The sequence below is a fragment of the Toxorhynchites rutilus genome, chromosome 1, assembly GCF_029784135.1.
Source record: "Toxorhynchites rutilus septentrionalis strain SRP chromosome 1, ASM2978413v1, whole genome shotgun sequence".
In the NCBI taxonomy this organism is placed as follows: domain Eukaryota; kingdom Metazoa; phylum Arthropoda; class Insecta; order Diptera; family Culicidae; genus Toxorhynchites; species Toxorhynchites rutilus.
Genome location: NC_073744.1, coordinates 92,720,108 through 92,744,238, shown reverse-complemented (window position 1 = coordinate 92,744,238; position 24,131 = coordinate 92,720,108). Strand labels below are relative to the sequence as shown.

The 24,131-nt window shown below is 38.8% G+C and overlaps 2 protein-coding genes across 4 annotated transcripts in view; one reads left to right on the top strand and one right to left on the bottom strand.

The window, feature by feature from the left end:
* The window catches only part of LOC129763313 (tissue inhibitor of metalloproteinase), a 60,985-nt gene extending 41,612 nt beyond the window's left edge, over window positions 1-19,373 (bottom strand). The window contains exons 1-2 of one of the 2 annotated variants that reach the window (XM_055762248.1): window positions 18,973-19,373; window positions 30-137 (exon numbers count right to left, since the gene is read on the bottom strand). In XM_055762248.1, coding sequence (XP_055618223.1) covers window positions 30-105 — 76 coding nt within the window. In that variant the 5' untranslated portion in view covers window positions 106-137; window positions 18,973-19,373. The remainder of the gene's footprint in view (window positions 1-29; window positions 138-18,972) is intronic. The other variant, XM_055762249.1, reaches the window with a different exon arrangement.
* LOC129763312 (synapsin) overlaps window positions 1-24,131 on the top strand; it is a 133,395-nt gene that overhangs the window by 79,642 nt on the left and 29,622 nt on the right. The gene's annotated exons all lie outside the window — the stretch shown is intronic.

The following is a 24,131-nucleotide window of genomic DNA, read 5'->3' as shown; positions in this document are numbered from 1 at the left end:
ATTAGAAAACAAATGGTGTCTTTTCTTACCCATACCCGGTGAATTTTTTGTGAAAGGATGTAGCTCAAGTGGCAATTTTTCACTTCTCTGCACTGCACCTTGCATATATTGCGAAGCGAACGCAACAGCAACAACAACTGTAAAAAATAAGGGTAGGTTAAACCTTTGAAATAACCGCAAGGTTGGTGTAGAACTATCGTTAAGTCAATAACCATTTGCCACCTAAAATATTGCTCAGCTTGAAGTGACGGGTTTGTTTTTTTTAGTTTTAGAGAGCCTTTAAACTAAAAAGTTCATTCGTCTCTAGAAGTGAATGCCACGGTACCCACTTAACCCGTAATAATAACCCGTAATACCCACTTAACCCGTAATTAATCTAGAAATTAAAAAAAAAAATCTTCATATTTCTGAAGTTTAGGCATTTAAGAATGTACCATAGAAAGGACTATTCCAAAAATCCATTATCAACTGAGTTATAGCCATTTTTAATGATGCGTTATCTACGCTAGTACGGCCTTGACGCAAAACTTCAAACGCGTTTTTTCTCGAAACTTGTTTTTTTTTCTTCAAACTGGCGTTTACGATATCTCAAGTTCTACTGAGCCGATTTATATCAAATTTAAATGAATGCAATCTGTATGCATCTCCCTATCGCATGAACCAATAAAAAAATCATATTTTGTAAATTTTGCTTTTTCTAAGAAATGGGAAACATGGAAAAGAACGTATTAAACAGCATTTTTTTCAAACGGCCGCCATTTTGTCAAAAAACATGTTTTTGACTTGTCCGAGGTACATTCGATAGCGGCGTCTTTACTGATTCAGAATTTGTTCGATTTTTTTTTGTATCAGATAACCAAAAGGGCTGGAATTGTGTACGCCATGGTACAACTTTTTTTTTTGAAGTCCCCCACTTAATCAGCTTGTAACTATTCTAATTATAAATATATATTTTTCGTTCCATTTTTATTTTATTGTTGAAAGATAGATAAACAAATAATGCTATAATGAATAGTAAAAATATTATACGTTTTATTTATTCGGAGCTCGAAAAAAACGTCCGAAATTTGTGCATCTACACTAGAATACCCACTTAAGAAAACAAGCGCGGCTTGTAACATTGCATGCAGGTTCCAAAGAAGCCTGGGCTCTTCTGATCCTATATGCATGTTTTGCAAACAAGTGTGTCTTGAATCATAGAAACTTCAAACTTTCTATGGTTGACAGACACAATAATTGTTATAATAACTGTTTCTATGGTTGACAGACACAATAATTGTTATAAACTGATTCTGTCAACAGATATGTGCTTGTTGACGAAAAATGGCGATAAATCAGTAATTCACGATGACACCATTGAGCTTCATATGCTGTCATTGGGAGGCGAAAATGGTGACGGATTTTCATTTGGAATGAACAAAATTTCAAAACAAAAACTATGGGTAACAATTTACTTCCACGTATCGAGTATGTATTCTATGTAATTTCCGCAAATTTCTAAAAAATATTAAACGGAAATTGTGTCCTATTATTTTTTATATAGCAATAATATTTTTTTACTGAAAATATCAGACTAATGGTTATGTATGGGAAAGTACTATGTATTAACCCTTTGCAGTCGGAATTAATTTCTATTGGAAGAGATCCTTTTATATTAGGCTGTCAAAAAAGTCCTGCGGTATTTCCGCGAGGTGTCGTTGTAAGCGCGTAGTTCTAGTTGTATTCATTGTATCGACTCATACTATAGCATGTTGGAAAGGCATTTTTGCGCGCTATAATATAGTCCTTGACAGTGTTTTGTTTGGTTAAGTCGTTCGTGAGTTATAGTGTCGCAAATATGGAGCAAAATAAAGAGAAAATCCGACATATTTTACAGTACTACTATGACAAAGGCAAAAATGCATCTCAAGCTGCCAATAAAATTTGTGCAGTTTATGGACCCGATACAGTTTCCATTTCCACCGCACAACGATGGTTTCAACGTTTTCGTTCTGGTGTAGAGGTCGTCGAAGATGCGCCACGCTCCGGAAGGCCTGTCGTCGAAAATTGCGACAAAATCGCTGAATTAGCCGAGAAAGACCGGCATAGTAGCAGCCGTAGCATCGGCCAAGAGCTGGGGATAAGTCATCAAACCGTTATTAACAATTTGAAGAAGCTTGGATTCACAAAGAAGCTCGATGTATGGGTGCCACACATGTTGACGCAAAAAAACATCTTTGACCGTATCGACGCATGTGAATCGCAACAAAATCGACCCGTTTCTGAAGCGGATGGTGACTGGCGATGAAAAGTGGGTCACTTAAGACAACGTGAAGCGCAAACGGTCGTAGTCGAAGCCCGCTGAAGTGGCTCAGACGGTGGCCAAGCCCTCATTAACGGCCAGGAAGGTTCTGCTGTGTGTTTGGTGGGATTGTCAAGGAATAATCTATTATGAGCTGCTTCCCTATGGCCAAACGCTCAATTCGCTACCTGTACTGCCAACAACTGGACCGCTTGAAGGTAGCACTCATGAAGAAGAGGCCATCTTTGATAAACAGAGGCCGCATTGTCTTCCATCAGGACAACGCCAGGCCACACACTTCTTTGGTGACGCGCCAGAAGCTCCGGGAGCTCGGATGGGAGGTTCTTTTGCATCCGCCGTATAGTCCGGACCTTGCACCAAGTGACTACCACCTGTTTTTGTCCATGGCGAACGAGCTAGGTAGTCAGAACAAATGAAAATTCAAAAAAAATACCGCAGGACTTTTTTGACAGCCTAATATTTTCACGCAAATAATATTTTGATTATACCGAGTACCGTTACCTATTATTCATAGAAACTCCGTATACATTCGTGAAAAAGTTCGCTAGGCATTTCAATGCATTTTAATTTAAATTCGTTTAGAAAAACGTTTGGTGAACTATTACTTTGTTGAATAATGTAGTTAGTATGATTCCTTGCTGTGGTGGCTGAGAGCAGACAAACGACCGCAAAAGGTTAACTATCAAAACCTTGCACCTCCAACGTGACGCCCTCGTTTCCTAAACTTAGAACTTACACCCCATTACAGAAAAGAAAAGACGTAGTCTTTTCGTCTTACGCCTAAACCCAAATTTCCTCCTTTCATTGCGAACGATCCGCACGGCAGCAGAACAACAGCTGACGATTTGCCACAACCAACGAACTACTTAAAACGCGCTTCTTCTGATTATTTTTTCGCTTGAGTATGATAATGCACGAAGTTTAACTAGGATTGTCTTCGCGATGGTATAAGCACAAACTTATCGTAAAAATGGATCAATCAAGACATGGAATTTTTGGGCAGATACCTGACATTTTTCAACTTTCAATACAAATATTTCATGTCCAATTTATAGAATTTCTTTCTACACCCGATACCTTCCTGCTAAACGTGCTCCTGCGTTAAAATGGATTCTATATACAAATTCTCTATGAAAACATTGCGGAACTAATAGTCTACGACTATCCATTACAACAGTACATTATTCAAAACAGTATTTTTAGATACAAAAAAATAATCCTAAGTGTCTTTTTGCATCACCATATGTTCGATTCAAAATTTCAGTTTCAAATGAGAGGTGACCTGGGTTACTGGTTAGCATCCGTATCTCAAACGCTAAAGTTCACGAGTTCAATTCTCACTCCCTACATTCTTCCTTCGGGATGGAAATACATCCTTGGTTTGAGTAACGAACCAGTCAAAAGATTGAAGGTCGCTATAAAACAGCAAATACATGTATGCAATGAATCAGAGACGGTTTTGGGTAACACTAATATATTCTCAAGCAATGAAGAAGCTTGTTCACTCATATAGTGACAATCTTTAACATATTTACACCGGCGCGTACCACCGCTGACCATCACTAGACTGCCTTATCGTTATTGTGTCATTTAGTCATGATTCGTAACAAGTAACAACAAACAAATGCCATTGGAGGAAATGACTTCTGCAAGTTCATATTTGAACAAACGAAAGGTAATTATTCAGGAAAACGTTAATCGGCATTGGAGCAATTTAATTCACGATGGCAACAATCATCCATCTACTGACCTCCACTCCACTGAATTTAGGATCGTGATACATTTTCGTTAGATAACCAAATGTACAATGCATTGTCCATGTCGGAAACGTATTTAAATTTTGGACAACGTATAGATTTAGCATATTAAAAATTCATGAACGGAAAAAAATCTCGAAGGAAATTAGAGTAATAGAAATAACCCCAAAGAGAAAAGTATAATTTCACAACAGGCCACAAGAAATGTTCTGACGCGGAAAAACATCGTGGGTATAATTTTCACAAGGAAAAAGGCGTAATTTTTATTATAAATTGATTTTCTCGCAATGATATTTATTCTGCGGCCAATGTGAAGGGGGCGAAGTTTCAATTTAACGAGTATAAGGAATCAAGGCGGCCTCAAGCCACCGAGGAAACGCGATTTAAGTCGACTGCCAACCTGCCGTCGGAAGCGACTTTCTCTTGCAAGCAAACCAGTGTTGCACTGATTGCCCGGTTAGTTTTAAACATAGGATACAATCCTTTGGTAAGGGGCGACCGAGCTTCTCTGTATGGCATTTATACTCATGATGTTTTCTCCGTGTCCGAATAGTATTTTGTTGTGACATTACGCTTTTCACGTTACGGTTATTTCTGTTATTCTTATTTCCTGCGAGATTTTTATCGGGAATCTTAGAGATTGATATATCCAGTTTTTTCTGTTGAAAATCACGATAATTTCAGTGGTCTACTAATTTTGGTAGTACAGGGTATTTCAGATTAAACGCTCACGCAACAAATCCAAACAACTCCTACAAAAGTGAACCGATTTTTATTTTAAGAAACGAAAATAAAGCTTATTTTAGGACGTTTTCGATGTGACCACCCCTTTTTCGATAACGCATTTTAAACGGTGAACAAAATTCTTCATGCACAACTCTAACAATACGACTCCGATGCTGTTGAAAATCCGAGTTATTTCTTCTTTAAGTTCTTCCAAATTTTGTGCATAGCAACGGTCCTTCACGTACCCCCAGAGGAAGTAATCGACGACGAGAAATGTTGAAATTCTTACCATAAGAGGACAAAGTTTCATGAGGGCTTCGGTTGCTCGAGTAATACGATTTCACTAAAAATATACGTTCTTGTAAATTGTACATCTTGACACTAAAAACCATCCGAGCAGACTGAAAGAGTAGACGAATATTATCGTCTCGAAGTGGGGAATGCAGTGTTACCATTGACGGAGCGAAAAAAAAGTTTTATAATGAGATTTTTTTTGCGTGAGCGTTTAATCTAAAAGACCCTGTACAATACTACTAATAAAAATTGAATTAAAATGCATGGAATGTGGTAACATTCGCGAATTGTCATTGTGGAAAATTTTTAAAATAAACCGTCAATGATCAGTACATAATTTAGTAGACTTCTGAAGAATGCATTATTCTGCGAACTTAATATGTACAAGGATAGAGGAAATACCTCTGTTAAAATCTCGGAAGGATTTTTTAAAGGTGAAACGCCGACCTGTTCATATGACTGCGCTTGAAAGGCAACCTTAATCCAGAGTACTATTACTCACAGTTCCACGATCGATCGTCAAAATAATCATTTATGCATCATGCGTGCATACTTAATGTCACAGAATATTTATCTCCAACTACAAGAAGTATAGCCGTGTTTGTTTCACAACACACGTTTTGCCAGAGGTCGGATTTTGAAGTATGTATCTATAAGCCAGCAGCTTTGACTGGCCCTCACTAAAGTGTTACTCATGCAGTTTTAATTCGAACAGTGCTGAATGAGTGCGAAAAATTCACGGGAAATTAGGATTTGCATACTGCTTGGCATTGGCTGCTTACTTCATCCATCATAGATCACTCGAAACAGAGTATATCGAACGAGGTGAATTTGGGGTCCCTCGTATTTTGTATCCTTACTGCGACACAAAGATAAAATGTACAATGTTCGAAATTGTGCAACATTTGTCTAACCAATTTGCTCAGCTCGGGATGATTTACAGTAGACTCCGTTGTTTATTTTGATTGCTAAAATATGCTAAACACTGATGATCGTTCGCTGTTTATGCAGCGGACTTTAATTTGTGGACATAGCAAAATATGGAATGTCTTGGTGCCGAATCGACTAAGAATCTGAACTTGTTTTGATATTGAAATGTGATGGGATGCGCGAAATAACTTTTTGCGTTAGGCAAAACTAATACAATGTAATAATCGAATCTATGAACATGTTTCTTATTGAAAGATTTAGTTTTATTTGGAAAATGTATATTTAAGTCGAGAGAAAAAATTGGAGGGTGATCTATCTCGCTCGATATTTGTTATGATTATTCTGTAGCAGGTGAACTTGGATGGCGTCAAATTAGTCCGTCACCCGTTTTCAAATGTGTTGCCTACTATGTTGACGAACGCTGACTATTAGTATTTTCTCTCTAAGAACATTTGCATAGTTCTACTCACAGAGGCTTTTCCCTATACATAAACACGGCTCATTGATGCTTAACGTTGCTGAGCCAGTTGAAAATAAATTAAATTAAAAAAAAATAGTATTTTCTCCATTTTCAGCCAAGGAATGTACACATGGAACCGGCGGTGCATCACTACTCCCCCGTTCGGTTTATATTATCTTTCGGTGTATAAACTGGCCGCAAACGAATAAGATACTCTAGTATGCACTCGGCATTAACAAAATAGACGCAAATGGTTGAAAATAAACAAGCCATAAAACGATGAGTAGATGAGCAGACAACTGTGAAGAAACTCATACACATGAGCGCTTCATGCCATTTTCTCCTTCTTAGAAACGTGATTTCATGAATCTGTTCCATTCATAACTTCATCGTGGTTATCTCTGATAGCAGTGAATTTACTAAACATTTTTTGATGGATATTCATTGCCGCTGGATGAGATGCAACAGCGATGATGTAGTAGACATTTTTTTTTAATAGTAATGCACACTTATATGTTAAGTTGATAAAAACTGCTTGTTAATGTAAACAAAATTTTACATTAGCGCACACTCTAAATGCGGTGCCAATTGGATCCTAAAAAAAAAGTAAAAACGGTTACTGACAATATAAATGTACAGAATAACAATTGCTCGAGTTTCATTTTATACCGGACATGACCGGCGCTGATGAAGAGGTAATGAAAAAGTATGCAATCATATTGATTTGTTCGAATCTTTACAAGATTGAACTAGTTTTTCTGCCTGAAGTATAAATTTATATAGCAGAACAGAAAACCAGATAGCGAAAAACAGGCTCAGGCGGTGGGATAGTAATATATGTATATACTCTAGGACATAATGTTAACACTCCTATTCTCGTGCATAGGTCTGTCTGAGAAATCAGCCGAGAAATCAATAATTCGTTCATTTCTCAGAAAATATCAACACTACGACTTTGCGATTCTCTCTAGCTTCGTTATTCGTCATTCGTCATCGTTTAGCGTATCGCATGTATTGGTACGAAGGGGACGTGTCACTTTTTACCCACTTTCGGTCTGTGACACCGACGCGAGTATAGGAGTAACTTTTTTGGACAATTGGCTTTTTCCGTATTCTATATTGTTGAATAAAATGTATGAATTAATATGGAATATTTATTGAATATAATTCATAAGATCATTAGAGTAGTGCGGGGCAAAAGTGCGCACGGGGTAAAAGTGCGCATTGGACTTTTTGAAGCAAACGAGCATAAGAAACCTTCATTCTATAGTAGATGATGATGCGTATTCGTTTTTGTGAAAAAGTTCAAGAGCTTGTTCGAAAAATTCGATAACTTAAAAAAATGCTGGTGGAGCAAAGGTACGCAGTGGCTGTGGGGTAAAAGTTCGCACCAGCATTTTGCTCTCAAAAAAAGTATAAAATGTTTTCAACCATATTTTTAACGGGATCCACAAGAAGAAAAATAAACAATTGCTTCAAAATAATTCAAAATGAATTTCAAATGAAAATTGTTTTTATTTCCACCATGCATTCAATTCAATAACGGTTAAGTTTCGTTTATGTTTATGTTTTCACAATGAACTTCAAATAAATATTGTTTTTTTTTCAACAATGAGTTTCCAAAAAATCAAGTGAAGGTAACTATGTATTTATAAACTTGATCTATAAAAATAAAAATGATTTGGTGTCCGTTCCTCACGATTTAACTCAAGAACGAAGCAACGGATTTAAATAGTCAGTATCAGGATTGATGTGTCTTAGTCTACAGCAGGTTTATATGTCAAAAAAGAAATTATGTACCGCGAGTATACATTACGTACATAAAAAATAATTTCTGTGGGAACTTAAGTGTTCGAAATGATTTATATCAATATATCAATTGTGGGTGGGATGAAGTTCGCCGGGTCAGCTAGTTTGACAACAAAAAGAATTCTGTTTCAAATGTTGAACATATTCAGGTATCTTATACTGTCAATCTCCAACCTCACAAAAATTTCCACGTGTTCGACCATAACAACCACCCATCTCCACCCATAAAACATCATACAACACCCCCCTCCTACCCACTGGATGGTGCCTACACACTATAGTAATGATGCTTCTCCCGCTGGTAGTGATAAAGCATTCATTTTTGTTACAAGTTACCTCAAAAGTACAATTCAATAAGTAGGCACTTTTGCCCCTTACGGCACACCTTTGCCCCCACTATGGGGTAAAGGTGCGCATTTGTCTTTTTGTATTAAAATAGGTTTTTGTCCAACTACAAACAAAACTCGAGAAATTATTGTACTACGTTTCGAAGGTAATCTCTTTGCAAATTTCTTTCAGGAAGTATATACCACATTTTCCGAAGAAAATCGCGATCGGGACTACTCTTCATTTTTACCGGAATATCCAAATGACATATCGGTAAACTATCTTTCAAGACAAGAAATATGCCATGCGTAAAAGAAACTAGACGGAACGAAAGGACCATGACCTGACGGAATAGCACCTGTATTTCTAAAGTACCTGGTTGAGGAACTCACCCATCCCTTATGTTGCATTTTCAATATGTCACTACAAACTGGAATATTCCCAGAAAAATGGAAACAATCTTTTTTTGGTACCTCTCTTTACGTGGAATGTAATGCTGTATTTGAGAAAAGTCATAGAGAACATGTCACTGTATTCTATCGCATGTCAATACTTGAAAAAACGACACTTTTTTGAGACAATTCGAAAAACCACAATCGATCAGAATCAATGACAACCGAAAGGAGCAATACTTGGCAATCAAACAAAACGTCAACAGGTTTTACATAAGTGTCCTAATGAACGAAACCTAATTACTTATCTACAGATCCTTCGGAAAATTAACCAAATCATTTGTAAACTAAATCTATCTGAGGACTACAGAATACATAGCTTTAAGGGACGAACGAGAAAGATGACAATCGAAACAGTAACTACATCAGTTAAGCACACGCATTCTAGAAACGGGTTCATGGTATCCGTAATTCGTGCGTGATGATGGGAGAAACAAGAAATTATTGGAACGCAAAGTTCGTCAGCAAATTTTAAATTGATTAACCGAAGTAGTTCAGGACAATCAATGTTTGCCGAAATTAAGTCTGACGTAAATAAGGTTTTGGCAACATCTCTTCGAGAACGTAATAAGTCCAACCCTGTCAGTCTCCAATGGCCCTCATAGCTGGGAAGATTTAGAGAATCTTTCCGGAACAAATTGCGCAAGACGAATCGGACAAATTTCCGTCGAATGAATTCAATTCGCTGAATGCTATTTTGGTAGTATGGTGACTCTACTAAACAAGCATATTCAAGAATTGATCGTACCAGAGCGCAGTAGAGTTCCCTGATGTAATGCACAACTTTTAACTATTTTGGACGCGGAGAATGAAGCGAAGAGATTAGGCGCTGTAGGAATGTGGGTTGGGAATGGAATCCAACATGATGCCAAGGTCGTTGATAGTGACGACACGTTCCAATATTACGCCATGCAGCTTCTTAATAAAGATTATCGGAGAGCGCTCGCGGGAAAACGGTATCACCGAATACTTTGATGGATTTAGAGTCCACCTGTTATTTACATACCGTTCGGTGAAAATGTTCAATTGTTGTTGAAGAAATTCAGCGTTTCCAGTGGAATTCGTAGGAAGGAATAATTTGAAATCATCTGCGTATGAGCATTGCAGATTTACGGCGTTCTTTCAGTGCTTGGGGGTTTATGAATATGTGCTTCATATGAAGGAAGTGGAAATGAGGAAAATTAGGGAAATTAGTTCAACTTACGGAGTGCAAATAAGAGAAACTGTTTCTGGACGATCTTCATGTACGCCATATACGGGTTCCAAACGATGTTACAGTATTCCAGAATGGGCCTTACATATGTGATATACAAAATTTTTATTGTGTATGGGGCCTGGAAGTTAAGTGAGAAGCGTTTGACAAAGCTTAACACACTATTTGCCTTATTGATTACAGAGTTGTAGTGTTCTATGAATGTGAGTTTCCAGTCCACTATTTCACATTTTTCTACATTTTGATTTCCAAAACGAATTACAATCAGTGTTGCCACATTTTAATCTGTACCAGAGGGATTAAAAATCTTTCTCATCGTACTATCATCAATTAAAATTAAAAAAACGCTCCAAGCGACACTGCGGCGTAAAAGTCGTCATGTACCTTAATATTGCTTTGTTCGAATGTAAGAAATTTCACACGCGAAAAAAAAATCTATACAAATCTGTACTTTTTGACGAAAATCTGTACTCTGTACCGTACAGAATCTGTACCAAGATAACGAAAAAAATTGTACCTTCCCAGATAAATCTGTACGTGTGGCAACACTGATTACAATATTTGGCACATGATTTTTTCTGCTAAATGTTATGGAGTTGCATTTTTTTACATGAGGTTTTAATAGATTTTTATTACATCAAGTATGGAATACATGTATTTCGCTTTGGAATGCTTCGATGTCGTTTTCATTACCAATTTCCGCGAAAAGCTTCATGTCGTCTGCATACACAAGTACATTTATATGCTTGAGAGCGAAGTAGATGTCATTAACGTACAGAATGAAATGAAGAGGACCAAGATGAGAACCTTGTGGGACTCCCGAAGTGACTTTTACTGAATTTGAGAGAGAATTTTGAAAATGAACAATTTGTTCACGATCTGTTGGATAAGAATTGAGCCAGTTTAAAAGTCTTTGTTCCATTCCAATTTTATGCAATTTGAAGATTGGTAATGAAATGTCGATGCGGTCAAATGCTTTACTGAAGTCGGTGTCAAGAGCTTCTACGTGTTTGCCATTTTCCATTGCATTCAAAATAAAAGTCACAAATGCTAACAGATTAGTTGCCCACATTCGCTATCCAACTCTTGACGAGTAAAGTTCAGTGTCGGTATTGTGCGTTGCCACTTTTGCTATTGTGCTATTGGTACGAGTGAAGGTCATTGCTGTCCGCTTTCGACCTGACCTTTAGTGAAGTGGAACGAAGGAACAAAGGAAGCAGCGCTCTTGCAGCGAGCCGGATTGCGGCTGTTGAACTGATTCGGCATAACGGGATCGCCATCGCGTGACTGTCGCAAACGGGATTCATCATCACGTGGCTGCGTAAGCTATTCTTGCGCTATTGTGTTGTCTCCGTAGCGCGTAGCCTCTGTCTCTCCCTGATTAGGGCAGTAGAGCGCATTATTGGAACAACTTATATATTAAGGTACACATATTTATTATTAATATTATTATTCAATTCATTTGTTCATTGTTTGATATTATTATCATAATTTTTTTTTGCTATTTTTTTTAAGATTATTGTTAAAATCAATAATAATTTAGAAATAAGACAGAAATTTTTGTAAAATGGAGAATAGTGGAGGATCTCCAGAGATGGAGATCTCCGATAATGAATCTCATATAAGATCTGGGAAAAAACATAAACGAGTCCCTCATAAGGAAGATAATTCTTCTGGGGACGAATCCGCTCATCTTACCAAGCCCCCCTCTAAGAAAATTGCAAGCCTCCCTTCTCAACCCACTGTTACTTCCACTCCCTCTCTCCCATCATCGATTTCGCTTCCCCCTTCTGATGCTTCCGATCCAACCCAATCCTCGTCCTCGTCCTCATCCTCATCCTCGTCCTCGTCCTCGTCCTCGACCTCGTCTTCCCCCTCTGTTGTCTCCGCTCCACGTGTCAGAGTTTATCCAGAAGATGCACCTGGAACTGGCCCTTGGGTTGTTTTCCTCCGGCCAAAACCGAAAGGAAAAAACCTTAACGTGATTCAGATCATGAAAGATCTGGCCAGATACACTTCTGTATCTGAAATTCGCAGGGTTAGACCGAACAAATTGCGAGTTGTCGTGAATGAACGGAAACACGCAAACGAGATTGTTGCTGATCAACATTTCACTCTCGAATATCGAACATTTATACCCTCTCATAACGTAGAAATTGAGGGGGTGATAACTGAAACGGGTCTGACGAGCGAACAAATAAAAGCAGAAGGAAAAGGCAAGTTCAAGAAGCTCCCCTCAATGGAAGTGAAAATCTTGGACTGTCGCCAACTCGGGAAACTTTCCCATGATGGGGACCAAACTAAATTTACGCCGTCCGACTCGTTTCGAGTCACCTTTGCTGGTGCCGCCCTCCCTGACTACGTTATGGTGGACAAAATGAGACTACCTGTGCGACTCTTCGTGCCAAAGCCCATGACTTGCAACAAATGCAAGTCAGTCGGTCACACTTCGGATTATTGTGCCAACAAGGAGCGCTGTGCCACTTGCGGAGAGCAACATGAGGGGAAATCCTGCAGTGCGACTGAGCATAAATGTCCATATTGCGGGGGATCCCCACACGAGCTCTCAGTTTGTGAAAATTACAAGAGTCGCTGAGAGAAACAGAAGCGCTCTTTGAAGGAACGCTCGAAACGCACTTTTGCGGATATTTTAAAGGGCGCTTCTCCACTGGCCCAACAACAACAACCAATCAACACACAAAATGTCTTCGCCACGTTGCCCGTTGACGAAATAGAAGCGGACACAGCTCACGGGGGCACACCGTTCATTTTCCAAGGGAATCCCCGGCGCAAAAATGTGACCACTCCCAAAGTTCAAGGACAAGCCCCTCCGGTGATACCCCCTGTTAGCATGCCTAAAAAATCGAGTGCAGCGGACAAGCAAAATCAGGTTCCTCCTGGTTTCCGTGGGAATAATTCACCTTCGAATGGCCCAGCACTCGAGGGGACATCAAAAACCCCAATTGTCCCTGTTATTCCGTCCAGTTCAACTTCCCAATCGGGATTTATAAAGTTGTCTGACCTTTTGGACCAAATCTTCAAGTGTTTTAATGTTTCTGACTCCATCAGAACCCTTGTCATCTCAATGCTTCCAGTATTAAAGACAATTTTGCAACAATTGATGCAAACATGGCCCCTCCTTGCAATGATTATCTCTCTTGATGTCTAATTCAAATAGAGAGGTCGGAGATATCACTGTTTTACAGTGGAATTGTCGTAGTCTTATCCCTAAATTGGATACATTCAAAATTTTAATTCATAACTACAATTGTGATGTTTTTGCTCTGTCCGAAACTTGGCTTTCTTCGCGAGATGATATCTCTTTCCACGATTTTAATATTATACGCTTGGACCGTGATGATAGATACGGAGGGGTGCTTTTGGGGATCAATAAGTGCCACTCATTTTTTAGAATTGACCTTCCACCTATTGGAGGGATCGAAGCTGTTGCTTGTCATGCAAACATCAGAGGCAAAGACCTCTGTATTGTCAGCTTGTATTGGCCTCCGAGAGCTGCGGTTAGCCGCAAACAACTTGATGACATGTGCTCACTCCTTCCTGAGCCACGATTGATCTTGGGAGACTTCAACTCTCACGGAACTGCCTGGGGGGAACAGTACGACGACAATCGTTCATTGTTGATATATGACCTTTGTAACAGCTTCAATATGACCGTTTTGAACACTGGGGAAACAACACGTGTACCTAAACCTCCTGCTAACCCAAGTGCTCTTGACCTCTCGCTTTGCTCGAATTCACTATCGTTAGATTGCAAGTGGAATGTAATCCAGAACCCCAACGGTAGTGATCACTTGCCAATCAAAATTTCCATCACCATTGGGTTGAATTCTTCTGAATCTATAAACATGGCATATGACCTCACAAGACACATTGACTGGAAAAAATATGCGGACGCGATTGCTCTAGCCATCAATTCCAGAGATGGTTTACCTCCATTGGAGGAGTATAACTTCCTTTCTCGTTTGATCTATGACAGCGCGGTTCGCGCTCAAACGAAACCCATCCCAGGTTCCACCATTTCCCGAAGGCCTCCCAATCTATGGTGGGATAGCCAATGTTCCAAGCTTTATGTAGAAAAATCGAATGCATTTAAAGCTTTTCGGAAACGTGGAACCCCTGAAAATTTTCAAACGTATTTAGCCCTTGAAGATCAATTTAAAAACTTAATCAAAGGGAAAAAACGTGCTTATTGGCGAAATTTCGTGGGAGGTTTGTCACGAGAAACGTCAATGAAAAAATTATGGAAAGTGGCTCGAAACATGAGAAATCGCTCTTCAACGAATGAAAGCGAAGAATATTCACATCGATGGATTTTTAATTTTGCACGGAAGGTTTGTCCTGATTCCGCTCCTGTGCAAAAAATTGTTCGAGATATACCATAAGGTAGGTGCGATCTTGATTCCGAGTTTTCGATGGTAGAATTCTCTCTTGCTCTGCTCTCATGTAACAATTCTGCTCCGGGATCGGATAGAATTAAGTTCAACTTGCTGAAAAACCTCCCTGATGTGGCGAAACATCGCTTGTTGAATTTATTCAATCGGTTTCTGGAGAATAATATTGTTTCAGATGATTGGAGACAAGTACGAGTTATAGCTATTCAAAAACCCGGAAAACCCGCGTCCGACTTCAATTCGCACCGCCCAATAGCAATGCTGTCTTGTATACGGAAATTGTTGAAGAAAATGATCTTGTTTCGCCTTGATCGATGGGTTGAAACGAATGGCCTACTCTCAGATACACAATATGGGTTCCGCAGGGGCAAGGGGACGAATGATTGTCTTGCGTTGCTTTCTTCAGAAATTCAAATGGCTTACGCCGAAAAAAAACAAATGGCTTCAGTATTCTTGGACATAAAGGGGGCCTTCGATTCTGTTTCAATAGAGGTTTTGTCGGACAAATTACACTCTCGGGGTCTGCCGCCTCTATTGAATAATATGTTATATAACTTGCTTTATGAGAAACATTTGAACTTTTCTCACGGAGATTCGGCAGTAAGTCGGGTCTCTTACATGGGCCTCCCCCAGGGCTCATGTTTAAGCCCCCTTTTGTACAACTTCTATGTAAGCGACATCGACAATTGCCTTACACAAAATTGCAGCCTAAGACAACTTGCAGATGATGGGGTGGTGTCTGTCGTAGGACCAAACGAATCCGACCTGCAAGGACCCTTACAAGATACTTTGAACAATTTTTCAACCTGGGCCATTGGGCTAGGGATCGAATTCTCCACGGAGAAAACAGAGATGGTGGTTTTTTCTAGGAAGCATAGACCAGCAAAACCAAAGCTTCAACTTTTGGGTAAACCGATCACTCATGCTATGTCATTCAAGTATCTTGGGGTCTGGTTCGACTCCAAATGTACTTGGGGGGCCCATATTAGGTATCTGAGTAAAAAATGCCAACAAAGAATAAACTTTCTCCGTACAATTACCGGCACCTGGTGGGGAGCCCATCCCGAAGATCTTATAATGTTGTATCGAACAACTATTCTCTCAGTGATGGAGTATGACAGTTTCTGTTTTCAATCAGCTGCCAAAACACACCTCATTAAACTCGAGCGAATTCAGTATCTTTGTCTCCGTATCGCGTTGGGATGTATGCCCTCAACGCATACCATGAGTCTCGAGGTTTTGGCAGGCGTACTCCCACTAAAAGATCGCTTCAATTTATTATCTCTTCGGTTCCTCATCCGGTGTAAGGTTATGAACCCATTGGTGATCGGAAATTTTGAGCAGCTGATCGAGCTAAATTTTCATTCTGGATTCATGAGCTCATATCATGAATTCGTCTCCATGCAGGTTGATCCTTCTTCGTATATTCCCAACCGTGTTTGTTTCCCTGACTACATCAATTCCTCTGTGCATTTTGATCTGTCCATGAAGCAAGATATCCATGGATATTCAGATTACCAACGATCGAGGATCGCTCCAACGATCTTCGATGAAAAGTATGGGGGTATCAATTGCGATAATATGTACTTTACTGATGGGTCCACTATACACGAGTCCACAGGATTTGGAGTGTTCAACGAATTTTTTAGCACCTCACACAGTCTTCAGAATCCTTGCTCAGTGTATATTGCTGAATTGGCAGCAATTCATTGGGCGCTGGACAGCGTCGCCTCACGACCTGTTGAACACTATTACATTGTAACGGATAGTCTTAGCTCTGTCGAAGCTATCCGTTCAGTGAGGCCGGAAAAGCACTCGCCGTACTTCCTTGAGAGAATACGAGAAATTTTGAGTGCTTTATCCAGACGCTGTTATGTCATTACCTTTATCTGGGTCCCTTCACATTGCTCCATTCCGGGTAATGAGAGGGCTGACTCATTAGCAAAGGTAGGTGCAATTGAAGGCGATATTTATCAGCGTCAAATCGCCTTCAATGAATTTTATTCTTTAGTCCGCAAAAATACCATCGCTAACTGGCAACGCAAGTGGAATGAAGATGAATTGGGCCGGTGGTTTCACTCGATTATCCCTAAGGTTAGCCTCAAACCGTGGTTCAAAAGTCTGGACTTGAGTCGGGACTTTATTCGCACCTTCTCCCGACTCATGTCCAATCACTGTTCGTTAGATGCACTACTCTTCCGTTTCAATCTTGCCAGCAGCAATCTCTGCGTTTGTGGCCAAGGTTATCACGACATCGAGCACATTGTTTGGTCGTGCGAGGTGTATCTGGTCGCCAGATCGAATTTAAAAAACTCCCTTCGGGCCCGAAGAAGACAGCCCAATGTGCCGGTGAGAGATGTGTTGGCTCGGTTAGACCTTGATTACATGTCCCATATATATGTTTTCCTTAAAGCTATAGATCTTCGTGTGTGATTGCCCCTACATCCTTATACCCTCCTTTCCTTCCTTTGTGGGTAATTCGTCCCCTTGCTATTAATAGTAGAATAAGTTGAAATGTAAATACACTATAGATATACGAATAGATTTATAAATTGAGTGTTCATCAACATTGTTACAATTTCCTTATATCCCATCCTTCTCCTAAAAATATGTCACCCTCCTAAACTCGAGTACACCGCGAGTAATCGGTTTTCCACCTTACTAACCATAGATGTAAGAAAATTGTTTATATATATAGTTTTAAAATTATATTTAATAATTCGGCTCCTTTAAACTTAAGTAACTGAGCCTGTAAAAATAAACGAATTAAAAAAAAAAAAACAGATTAGTTGCAGTTGAGTGGCTTTTGATGAAGCCATGTATACACGTTATTCTATTCTTTACTTGCTGGAATGCTTTTTCATTCACTATTGCTTCGAATAATTTAGGAATACAAGAGATAATGGCAATTCCACGATAATTACAGATTTAGCGCCTGATTCAAAGATAGGTACCAAAAAGTTTGTTGTTTGTTGAAAATTCAATATAAGGGAAGGGTGAGTTCCTCAGCCAGGTTCTTCAGAAATACAGGTGCTGGTCCTTTGTTCCGTCTAATTTCTTTGTTGCATGGCATATTTCTTGTTGTGAAAGATGGTTCACTTGGATATACCGATAAAAATGAAGAGTAGTCCCGATCGCGATTTTCTTCGGAAAATGTGATATATATTTGATGAAAGAAATTTGAAAAGTGATTACAATTTTCGTTCGAAGAATACCCTACATCTTCATCGAGATTCATCTGCGATGGAAAGTTATTGCTTTTGAGCTTATACTTTACGTAATCAAAGAATTTCTTCGAACATGATTTGACTTCAGTTTCGACCTTTCTATTATACTCTTCGTGTGTTTAGTTCTTGGGAAATATTTTGATATTCCATCAAATTTTGATTACATTACACAACATTACACAAAAAACTGCTTTTTTCTATTTTTTCTATTCTTTAAATTTATTTTTTGAGCATTATATCAAATAGAATATTTGCTGGTTGAATTACTTCGTCTTCTTTTCTTCGGCACAAATTTTGATATAATGTTATTCAGAATATTCCTGCATGGACTGTTTCCAACGTTTTTTGCTAGACTGTTATAGGATACCTCACCTACCGATGTGACTTCATTTACGATAAAGATATCGTTGTTGAAAAATATGAATCGCTGATATTTCAGCTTGCATTTCACTCCATATGCTGAAAGAGTATCATAGCCGAAACATAGGCTACTCACAAGACTTCGTTAGAAACGGAAGCCACGTGTTTGAAACATTACGAGGGGTGCTATTCAAAAATCATTTTCTGTTCAACATTCTGTTTGATTGTCAATTCTAACGAATTGCAAAATAAACTCCATGCCAATGTACTACAGCGCCGACAGAAAAACTGAAACAGTTATATTATATTTTCGTGTTTATTTCAAGGCAAATTCTAGAACTATGTATTCCAATTCCCATTTTTTATGATTATTATTATGGCTACATAGTTTAATTATCACTGAATGAAGAATCTCCACTAATTGTGAGAAGAGAAAAACTATGCATTTTGGAATCATGAATACATGCAACTCAATTCATTGAAGCGTCCCGACAGTTATGCTCAGCTTATGCACAATTGCTAATTTCGCGCTTGCTACACGCATGATTTAATTCGTGGCATTCCATTTTATGCCAAACGCGCCCTTCAATGAGTGATGCAGCCGGCTGCCTACCATTCAACAACACACAGCGAGGCGCCGCACGATGGAAACCCCGCTAAACACTTCGATAACAGAATGATGTATACAACATGGGTTCCCTACCTTTAGTTCGATGTATGCCTTATGTACTCGTATATTTTACCGCGCACCGATAAAGAATAGAGTGTATTCGATGAAAGTCACGTTCAGACGAGACCGCTCGATGAAGGGACAAATTAAGCAGGATCAGAAGTTCGCACTTCACATGTACACAATCTCTATGAATTCACACCCCCTCCTGCTCTCAAATCATATGTTCAATTGTTTATCCGCAGCCGTGCTAGGAACTTTCTCACTTTCCTGCCCACAAGTCGAGAAAATTTCGCAGAAACAAATTTGCAATAACAAACTATGTACACAATTCGATCACTTTCATCCCACACTCATTTGAAATAACATTACGCGCAAAGTAACACATCCAATCAGATCAACGTTCGATTCTCAACTGGTTCAGTCGAACGAGTTCGCGCAAATTTGAAGAGGGACATTTACACCACGCGAGGTACTCTCTTCACCACACTGGCATCTGCTCAGAAATCTATACGAGAGTTGAGCAAAATTTGTGATAGCTGAACACATCTCTTGGTCGCGTGTGCCAGCCAGCCACCGCGCCAAACATCTCGATTGATCGCATCATGAGATTCACACACTCTGTGTGCTCCCCCACTTTTACGTGAATTGCCTACAGCTTAAATTCTTACAAAAAGAGCGATAAAATGTTACAGCTTGATCTGAGAATTGTTGCACGCTTTGAATGTTTACCTTTGACCTGCGCACATTTTGACGTGAGGAAATAGGTGCAGGTCGGACTCGATTATATACAATTTTGAACTCGATTATATACAGTTTGAAATTTGTTGTTTCATTCAATATGAATTTTTAGGATAATATTAACAATAACACATTAAAAATGACTAACTTTGAAGTTTTTCATCTCCAAAATGTTATTTTAATCTAATTTAGATGTTTCACAATATATCCTGTACTGAATTTTCTCATCTTTCTAATGAAAGCAACATAATCGTCTTCTGTAGCGTACTTTTGATTATAGCGCCAGTTTGAGGCAACAGAGTCCGAAACGAACAAAAAGTGCTATAACTCCGGCATTGTTGAAATTCGAACATATGTATAGAAGGATTTTTTTCATCAAATACGGTCCTCTATCACCTCTCGAATGAATTCGGATTTTTTATATGAGAAAGGAATTTTATGGATTTAGAGGGATAAATCAAACTTGTGTTTTTCTTTTATATTCAAAAAACGAAAAATATATGCATAAAAACGATTAAAAAATATCTTTTTGACTCGATTATATACAGTGAAAATAAATCCGAAACTGTATATAATCGAGTCCGCGCTGTATGTGGTTCGTTGTCATTTCTACTCTTTTTTCTACGGTGTGGTTTTGTGTAGTCAGCAAATAGGAGGGTGTGATCGCCAGACGCTAGGAATGCACGGTGGCGTTTTCTTATCACCCTATTGAACGCTCCCATCGAACATAGAAGGGAACTTCGGTTGTAAATTATTTCGCAAATATTTTTGCTGACTGTTTTAAAAGAAATTAGCTTAATTTATTCAATTCTATAGCCCAAATATATTGAAACAATTTTCGTCACAAATCTTGCATCAGATGGAACCACATCATAACGCATTCTGAAGGATTAAACCAAATTAACACGTTGAGCCCCGCGTCGGTCCCTGGAGACTGACAGTGAATTTTACGCCTGTTTCGCGCCGGTTTCATCGGACCGACAGTGGACTTCTCGTTTGGACGGGGCCGGCATTGGAAACCACAGTAACGAAGTTAGGAAATGTTTTATAGGAAAGTGCACTACCGATGCGCAGAGAACGACGTGGGCCACACAAAAAGTTCATTGTCGATCTCCTGATTCAGCTGTGTTAGTGAACAAATGAATCCATCAACCAAGCTGTAAAAATTATTATTCAACAGAAAGCCATTGATGTTATTTTGATTATTGACGTTACAAAAACCCAATCTTCAAGGATTATTTTTTCCGTTCCCCAGTTTTTCGGAAAATGACAAAAAAAACAATCGCCAAGCGAACATTTAAATTTTTTATCCTGTAGGAAGTTAAATCCAATTCTTTTTCCAACACCACAATGTGTATTCTTTTATCAAAGTAATAGGGTAAATGATGTTGTTTTGTCCAATTTAGGGTGTTTTCACGTAACTGAAAAATGCATTTTTTTTTCAAATTATCCAATTTTTTTATGTTTTTCAAAAATTTTCATGATCATGGAGTGTCCGGTTTTCGAATTCACCATTGAATTGAAAAATTCGAGCTTTCAAGTAGTTGCATTTTTTGTTGCTTGAGTTTACTGTCATCATATTGATCTAATAATAATTTAGGCTTTCTTCAGAATATCGCCCTTTCTTGGGCATTTTAACGGTGAACAGCACTTAACGCAGCGAAAATTTAGTTCTGCTACCCACGAAGGACAACATAAACAAACTGCAGTGCGTCAAGCGGCTGTCACAGTACTTATGGAGATAAACAAACAATGCATCGGACAAACCATGATCAGAATTAAGGTCATCGAGGTGCATTTATTACATGATTTAGATATATAAATCTGATACATATGATGTGCAAGCATGATGTTTAACGAATTTGTAATTGTTATAATCCAGAAAAAGGCTGAATACGTACCAAATAATCATCTGGTGATTGATTAAGGGGGTAGTACACTATGGAAACTTGAAAAAATTAAAAAATATATTTCTGGCCTAAATATTGTCTAGGATGTCTACTCTACTACAGTTTTTGTCCCAGGCTTGTCCGATGCTCCGTTCCAAAGTTACAAGCGCGGATCCAAAATTTAAAACGCATTTTTCTCGAAACTAAGTTTTGCAAACTGGTGGGAGTTCTACCTCCGGAACGATCCATCCGATTCTAAAGAAATTGTTTTTGATATTTTGAAAAATTAAAGTTTGATGAACGTTTTTGTCTTGAATTTTGAGGCGAAAACGCAATAAAAAGGTCGCCATTTCGTCAAAAATCAATATTTTGAAAGCATCTTACGTACGATGACAGGAAATATATCCAAGATAACGTAAAAAAATCTTTTTTTTTCCAAAATATATATTTTTATCAAGGCTCATATGGCGTTAGCCTGACGGGGCCGGAGTTCAATATTTTGACAGTTTTTCTTATTATCTATGTTAGTAATATGTAACCGATTACTCGCGGTCGGCTCGAGGTTAGTATTACAAGTGTTCTCGTAATTGGGATGTTGCTGTCTCCAATGCTCTGTACGTGTGCCCGACACGGGATACTTCCTATTGGGATGCAGCTGACCATTAATCAGCAACGCCCCCCTAGTATGTACCCCATATCTAGCGTGGTGCGTCTTCTCGACTCGAGGAATCCAGGATAGAATGGTCACTAGCCGGCGCAATCATCAGCTCGTGTAGAGTTGTCATGAGCGGTACAACCTTTGGCTCTTGTTGAATCATCAGTGGACTGCACAACCTTCGGCCCGTGTGTCTGTAAAGAGTGTGTGTATGTATTGCCGCGACTAAGTAAGAGTTTATCGATCGGATAGGAGGGATATGAAACGGGGACACAACGAAGGAAACATCATTAAACGTTGACATCGGCGTTTCTGAGGAACAGGTATAGGTATGAAGCAGAAGATCAGGATCACGGCTACCTAAGATATCCCGGACGGGGATATCCGATTGTCTGCCTTGTGCTCTCAGTGCTCTACCCTTAGAAAAATTCTCGGTCGAAAACTACTAAATACATTTGGTAATGCAAAATTAGTAGAATGTACAAATTTTTTGTACATATTGACAACAAACCCGCATCACTACCAGAGATTAGTATATTTTACTCGATAACATTAGTAAGCTTGGATATTGTCATATCTGAAAATTGGTGAGAAAAGCGCGTATTAACCATTTTCATTGTTCCTATAAGGCAATACGGAGGTATAATAAGGATATAATTCTGATACGTGCATTTTCGGCGAGAAAATGTAGCCGATATTGGGCTTCCGAATCATTGTTCTGCTTGACATATGTGTTTATTAGTACGGTCGAAAATGACTATAGATTGGTAGTATTTACCAAAAAATTCGTTATATTTACTAATTATTTCTCTCAGTGTAGAGAGCTGAGAGCGAGCAGCATGGAACCGGATACACGACCAGACAACATACTCGATGTCGTGGTAGCCATCGCCACAATCACAAAGATTGTTTGCTGCGAGCCCAATGCGATAGAGATGCGCGTTTAGGTTGTAGTGATTGGACATGAGCCGAGATATCACGCGAATGAAATCACGACCTACATCAAAAAAATCATTGATTGAAATCGATCCACTTGTAGAACTCCCACCAGTTTACAAGATTTTGGCTGCAAGTGTTCAACAAACCGGTTGCGGCTATTCAGGGGACAGTCCAATTGACACCAATTCCTTTTTTGTTTGTTAAGTAATGTATATCTAATAGAACTGTGACTCGTTGAAAACAATCGAGAAAATCACATACTTTTTATGATGTGGGTAGTGTACTACCCTCTTAAAAGTTAGTGGATTTTATAAACCTTTAAAACATGCGAATTCGTAAAAAATATCCTATAAAACTACTGTAAATCATGAAAAAGAAATTGAGGGGCTTGGAATGGAAGGGGAAGTGACTTGATCGATTTCTCTTCATCAACTTTTTCTTTAGTTAATAACTCAACTGCAAAAACGTTCCAATTTGAGTTTGCTTTAGAATGCGATAGATGAGGCTCTGACCTATCTTCAACATTGTAAAATACAGTTGGGAATATGTTTGCAGCTAAGTTATGATCAAAAGAGAGAGTCGATGTAGAGAAATCAATGATGTCACCTTTTCATTTTGAGACCCTGAATTATGTTTGTTTATTTTGAAACATTCGAACACCTGATCATTCATCGTTCGATAGCCGAAGTGACAACATCACAGTAGGACTTTTGTCTCGCTCGTGTTTTTTATCGTTTTCGTTCAAATTTCTTTTTTGCGCGTTGGCAAGCCACGCTCTGTTAGACACAGCCAAGATGGTAGAGTTAACAGGTGGCACGTAATTTACACTATTTAGAAAAGACGTATGAGGAATGGCAAGACGAAAAGTTTGGATTTGTTTATGTTATAACTTACGTTGGTATGGTTACATTTGATTTCGTTTAAGGTATTTGAAGCAGTATAATAAATAAACAGTTGTCGTTGAAAAT